Here is a 6,232-nt window from a genome sequence, read left to right on the forward strand (position 1 = left end):
AAGGACAGAAACCGAAACGACAACAAAAAAAAAGAGCACGATGATGACGATGTACGCACAGAGATGTATGTGGAAAAACGCTGGCACCGGTCGTGAGAGGGCTTGGCGGTGGTGCAGCCACCTCCTCGTTGAAGCGCCTCAGCGTACAAACAGGCACTCAGACGCCGACTCGGCATCTGTGATGACGAACTATTTTTTTTGATGCCTACCTGCGGACAAGGCACCAGCCCCAGGGGCGAGGAGGGTTTTGCTGCGTTCATATGCGAGCTCTTTGACGAATTCCGCTGTAGCGTTGCTCACATGATCGTACACGAGTCCTTCGATGTGGTGTCGTTGCTGGCAGGCCAGCAGTGGAGCTGTCTGTGTGCTCGACCTCCGTCCTCTGCTGTCTCGCGCGACGACAAACGTTAACGCTTTCCCGCCTTTCGTCGATCTCCCTACTCCTTCTTTCACGCCCACTCCCTACGCACGCTCAACTCTTGGCACATCGAGGCCTCGAATAGTACGTTAGGCAGGTCTGAGAATGAAGCCCGCGTGCTGCGGTCGTCTGCAACGCCCCCCGTACAAATTTACACAGTCGAGGAACGTGCGGCTCCACTGACTCTTCAATGATCGAGTCGTCGTCCACCGCATCCTCTGCTGTGCGGCAGATCGGCGAGCCGCTCGTCTCGTCATGTAGGGCCACTCCGAACCCGTACAAGCGCTCGATGCTGCGCTTGCTCGAGTGCGTGGGGCTGCAGCATTACGGCACCCCGCGCGCCACGATGCCGCCGCGCACGAGCGAGGAGGCGGCGCGTATTGCTCAGCACTTGGACGAGGTGAGGGAGGCGGTAGCTCGCCACCAGGAGAGCGTGCGACGCCGCAACATACACATCAACAAGCGCAAGCTGAACAGTGAAGTGGTGCGTGCTATGCAGTGTGCCGTTGCTGCCTCCGGTGCAACGGAGTCCGATGGTGCGGGCGCCACTGTGAGCGATGATTCAGAGGCAGGTTGCAGCAGCAGGCCCGCAGAACTGCCCACGATCTACCTCAGTCTTGAGGAATCGGTGGAGTGGAAGGCGTTTCTTGCCAGCGTGGAGCCCGAGGATCGCCACGCCGTGGCGGTGCTGCGCCGGCTTTCTGTCGCGCTTTGGTGCGCTCATCAGCGCGATCTTTGCTTATGGTGCTGGTTTCCTCGCGAGGTGTGCATGTGCGCCGAGTTCGACGCCTACCGTGCCACACTGCCGGCTGCCGTGCTGGATGAGCATGTGGAGGTGACCATGCTGCTGCACAGTGAGGAGCTGATGCGCAGCACAAACTCGGGTCACATCGCCGCCTACCTCCTAGGCGCGCCTTTGCGCGTCTGGGGACTCGGCGAGGATGACACATATCTGCAGCAACTGCCGCCGGTGGAGCACCGTCTGGCAGCGTGCTCAGCCGGAGGGCCAGCGGACGTCTATCACGTCTCTCTTTATCCATCTTCGGACGCCGTCAGCATCCACAACTACATCCGAAATGCGCATCTCCACCATTCCCAGTGGGACCGCGGATGCAACAAGGAGGGGAGAGGGGGCGAGGGCAGCACTCCCGATGAAGAGGTCGGCAAAGATGGTTGTGATAGTGGTGGTTGTGCCAACACGGCCAACACGATGCCACGCGCACCCGGCCCGGCAACGGGGAGCAACAGCGAGGGTGCGGCCGTGTACCCCGCCCCACCGCTAGCGGTCGCAGGAAGTGGCTCACATTCGCAACGCAAGGTGCACCTCGTCCTTCTCGACAGCACGTGGAACCAGGCGCTCTCCTTGAACCGTCACATCACTCGTTCGATCCCTCGCGTCTCTCTCGAGATCGCCGATGACTACGAGTCCCTCTTTCAGGCGCTGCGCAAGCGCACCCGCGAGACCTGTGTGAGCACGTTGGAAGCGACCAGCATGGCAGTAGCGCAGTGTGTGCGGGCCATGGGCTACGCCGCCGAGGCTGCAGCCACCTCACAGACGCTCTCGGACGCCATGAAGAAATTTGTGGACGCCCGATGCCTTCTCAAGTACGCTAACGCGCAGTTCTCGACAAGCGGCGAGGCCCTTGACGCGTTCTGCAACCGGCGTGACAATGCGCGTCGTAGGGAAGCCGCCCGTCGTCAGGAACTCCTTGCTGCCCAGATGCAAGCAGACGAGAGTGCTCAGCGCTTGCGCCTCGCGCCTGTCTTGAACTACTGCTACGTCTGCGACTGCGTGATTGGGTGGCATCGCATGGCAGAGCACGTGATGGGCTGCAACCATCGCACGGCGCTCGAGCGCAACCCCTCATGCATCCCCTCTGCCCTATCTCGCAGTGTTGTGGTGCCGGACTTCTCACGCCCACGACGCCTGGCGGAGAACAAGAGAGGCACCGCAACCGCGCCTCAATTCGGCGGCGCGGAAGCAGCGAGCGAGCACCTGCCTCACAACCTTACTTAGCACGCAGACTCTGACTAAGCACTCCGCGAGGAAGGGTGAGAGAGAGAGGCGGCCACGTCTACTCCCACTTTTCGGCAGAGTTTCTCTGGTGCCATTCTGCGTGTTTCACTGTCCCGGCTCTCTCTCTTTGCCAAATATCTGCCTTCTTCCCTACGCTGGTGTGCGTGTGCGCGTTCTCGCGTGATTCAGGGACTCGTCCCCTCTATCCCTAGCTGTTCTCACCACCACCACACAGGCGCTGTCGTCGCCTTCTCTCTGCACCCCTCCCCTTTCCCACCACTCACTCACCCCCCCCCTCAACACACAATGCGCAGTTCACAGGACGGCATGAAGGTCGTGGACGCCCCTCTCCTCTGGTAAGTACTGCTGGGAGGTGATCTGCCACGTTCACCTCCATGTTGTGTGTGTGTGTGTGGTGTATGCGTGCACACATGCAGCATCAGCGTCCTTTCAAGCTGATGCTCTTCTTACTCCCTGTCCACCTCGTTCGCTGCCTACCTGTTCCCCCCGTCCTCTTTCTTATTCTCTGTCCTTCGTGGCCTCCATGTGATCTGCTGCAGCTGTTCGTCATTGCGTAGCCACACACACACACAACTGCACCGTCTTTCCTTATTGCTCGCGGCTCTCCTTTTCTTTCCCTCCGCCTCTGCAGCGCGTCTCAGCCCCCTTCTCCTCCCTCCTCCTCTCACTCCCTCTCGCCCCCACTCCAACACACTAGATATTAGAGAAAGGCACCACCTCTGCAGCGCTGCAGCGCCGGTTGTTCTGCTTGTCTGCACAACATAAAAGGCGCACACGTCCAGAAAACATCCACCGCCATGGAGGAGACGTACGATGCGATTGTGTGCGGGACGGGCTTGGTGGAGTGCGTGCTGTCCGGCCTGCTGTCCGTTAACGGATACAAGGTGCTGCACGTGGACCGCAACGCGTACTACGGCGGTGAGAGCGCCTCGTTGAACTTGGAACAGCTCTACCAGAAGTTCAACAAGGGCAAACCGCCGGCTTTCTTGGGCCGCAGCCATCTCTACAACGTCGATCTGATCCCGAAGGTGCTCATGTGCGCCGGTGAGCTGGTCAAGATCCTGCGCGCCACCGTCGTGGATCGCTACAACATGGAGTTCATGTTGCTGGACTGCTCTTTTGTGATGAAGGACGGCAAGATCGCCAAGGTGCCGGCGACGGAGATGGAGGCGCTGTCGTCATCGCTGATGGGCTTCTTCGAGAAGCGGCGCCTGCGCAACTTCCTCCAGTACGTGTCCAACTACAACGTGAAGGACAGCCGCACATACAAGGGCTACAACCTGCAAACCATGTCGATGCAGCAGCTCTTCAAGGAGTTTGACCTTGGCGCCGACACCATCAGCTTCGTCGGGCACGCTATGGCTCTGCAGAACAACGAAGACTACCTGCACAAGCCAGCCATCGACACCGTGATGCGGTGCAAGTTGTACGAGAACTCCTTCCTGATGTACAACCGCTCCCCGTACGTGTACCCGCTCTATGGTAGCGGCGAGCTTCCGCAGGCGTTCTCGCGCCTGTCGGCCGTGTACGGCGGCACCTACATGCTTCAGACGCCTGTCGATAAGGTGAACTTTGACGCGAACGGCGCCTTCGAGTCCATCGAGAGCGGTGGCAAAAAGGCGTTCGCGAAGCTGGTGGTTGGCGACCCGTCGTACTTTCCGGACCGTGTCAGGTCGTGTGGTCAGGTGGTGCGCTGCATCGCGATCATGGACCACCCTATCCCCAACCTAAAGGTGACTGCCAACGCGTGCCAGATCATCATCCCACAGTCGGAGCTGCGCCGCAAGAACGACGTGTACATCCTGCAGCTGTGTGAAGAAGACAAGGTGTGCCCCGAGGGCAAGTTCATCGTGATGATCGGCACCGTGGTCGAGCATCCGGGGAACCCCAAGGCTGACCTGGAGGCTGGCCTCAAGCTGATCGGGCCCACGCTGGAGACGTTTATCTCTGTCTCTGACCTGTACGAGCCTCTCGAGGACGGAAGCACGAGCCGCTGCTTTATCAGCAAGAGCTACGATGCCGCCACGCACTTCGAGAGCGCCGCGGAGGACATCCTCAACCTCTTCGAGCGCATCCACGGCAAGCCGTACAGTTTCGACGCCATCAAGCGCACAGGTGAGGAGGTGCATGCGTAGGCACCGCTGTTGCTGCGTTTTTGTGCGTTATGGCATGCTGGCGAACGTGGCTGTGCTCTCGTTTTTGTGGCGGCAGAAAAGCGAAAGGAGGGTGCAGGATGCCGCTCCTTTTACGACGGTTACTCGTACGAGCACGTGCCTGGTTCGATTGTACACCCCTCTGAGGCCATGCCGCGTGTACGGCAACCGGCGCAACATATCCTGCCAGCGCGCGAGGATCGCGCGTGCGCCTGTGTTGCGGGTTGCGGAGAGTCGCTCAATGATGATGGGCACAGGAAAGCAAACACACACGTGCACTCACACATGCTCTGCCTCGCTGCACCGTAGGACCCCTTCTCCAGGTTGTTTGTTTTTGATTTCGTGCGGTGTCTCCCGCTTTCTCCCCATCTTCCGGTCATCTCTCAGACGTCCCCACCCCTTTTCCGTTGTTAGGTGGGTTACGAATGGTCTTGTGTACGTTGACGGGCAGGGGTGGGTGGGTCCTGGTGGCAACGGTACCGGGAGGGCGTGCTTTTCTCGCCATGGCAGCTGACCTGCAGTGTCGCGCTTCGTGCGTCCTCTGTGTGCGCGCCAACGTGCCTATCGTCGCGGCTCTTTTTTTCTGTTGTTGTTGTTTGGTCGTCTCCTCCTTCCATTTGTTGATTCGCTTCACGAGTGCTTCGTTGGTGGTGCGCGGCTGCTTTTTTTTTGATTCTGTGCGTTAGCTGCTGCTGGTGTGCTCCGTGGTTGTGTGTGTGTGCGCTCGAGGGAGAGATGTAGTGTATGCGACTGAGTTGGTGGTGAACACAGGTGGATACGCCCTTCGGGCAAGTAGGCGGCGGTGCCATCTTCACAGTCTTGCATGGATTGCCCCACCACTTCACTGCCCCACCCCTCGCGTCTCCACGACGCCTATTGTCACGCGTTTTCTGCGCGGATGTAGTTTTGATGCTCATGGAGAAGGGTGAAATACCCCCTTCTCCCTCTTCACGGCCACGGGCGTGGCACACGGATAGACAATGGGCGCAGTCGAAGGCCCCGGCCCTCTCCATCCTTCTCCTGCCTTCTTGCTTTATTATTCCCCTTCACGCTCTTTCGCTATGGGCGACTTTGGCATCCCGCTCTCCTCTGGTGCGCAACGAGGAGGACCTTTGCTGGTGTTTTACGTGCCTCCGTGGTGCTTTCTTCCCTCACAGCGGGAGGGAGGGGGTGGACGACTCGAACTCGCTTGTCTTCTTTTTCGTGTCGTTGTCGTTCGTTTTTTTTTTTCGTCGCTTTGTTTTTCCAATCGAAGGGTGTTATGCTCAAATAAAGTCATGCGTGCGCTTGGCGGAGGAGGAGTGGTGTTTGTGTGTGGTTGGGGGACACAAAGGTATGGATGGACGGAGCAAAGGGAGGCTGCAGAGGCGAAAACAAACTTTGACCCTCACCGTCCCCCTCCCCCTCCCACCATCCCTCTGACCTCGCCGAGATGTGTGCGAGCACGTGCTCATGTTTCCAGCAAAAGTCTGCGAAACAAAGACCACCTGAAGCTATCAGCAGTGGGTTGGCTGTCCTCTGGCTGCGTTCGCGCCAGCATCCTTTCAAGAGAGACGCAATGCCCGAAGCATGGGCGTGAATGCCCCCACTCCTACACGGCGTCAGGGCAGCAGGTATGCTCTG

The 6,232-nt window shown here is 59.2% G+C and overlaps 2 protein-coding genes across 2 annotated transcripts; both read left to right on the top strand.

The window, feature by feature from the left end:
• Nucleotides 1-608: 608 nt before the first annotated feature.
• LMXM_08_29_2170 (conserved hypothetical protein) lies at nucleotides 609-2,435 on the top strand (the record flags this gene model as incomplete). Its single annotated transcript, XM_003872291.1, has 1 exon — nucleotides 609-2,435. One exon carries the CDS (start codon nucleotides 609-611, stop codon nucleotides 2,433-2,435), a length of 1,827 nt encoding a protein of 608 aa, XP_003872340.1.
• An 818-nt stretch (nucleotides 2,436-3,253) lies between these two features.
• Nucleotides 3,254-4,591, top strand: LMXM_08_29_2160 (putative rab-GDP dissociation inhibitor; the record flags this gene model as incomplete). The annotated part of the gene is made up of 1 exon (XM_003872292.1): nucleotides 3,254-4,591. One exon carries the CDS (start codon nucleotides 3,254-3,256, stop codon nucleotides 4,589-4,591), a length of 1,338 nt encoding a protein of 445 aa, XP_003872341.1.
• Between the last annotated feature and the right edge of the window lie 1,641 nt (nucleotides 4,592-6,232).

The sequence above is a fragment of the Leishmania mexicana genome, chromosome 8 (assembly GCF_000234665.1).
Source record: "Leishmania mexicana MHOM/GT/2001/U1103 complete genome, chromosome 8".
Taxonomy (NCBI): domain Eukaryota; phylum Euglenozoa; class Kinetoplastea; order Trypanosomatida; family Trypanosomatidae; genus Leishmania; species Leishmania mexicana.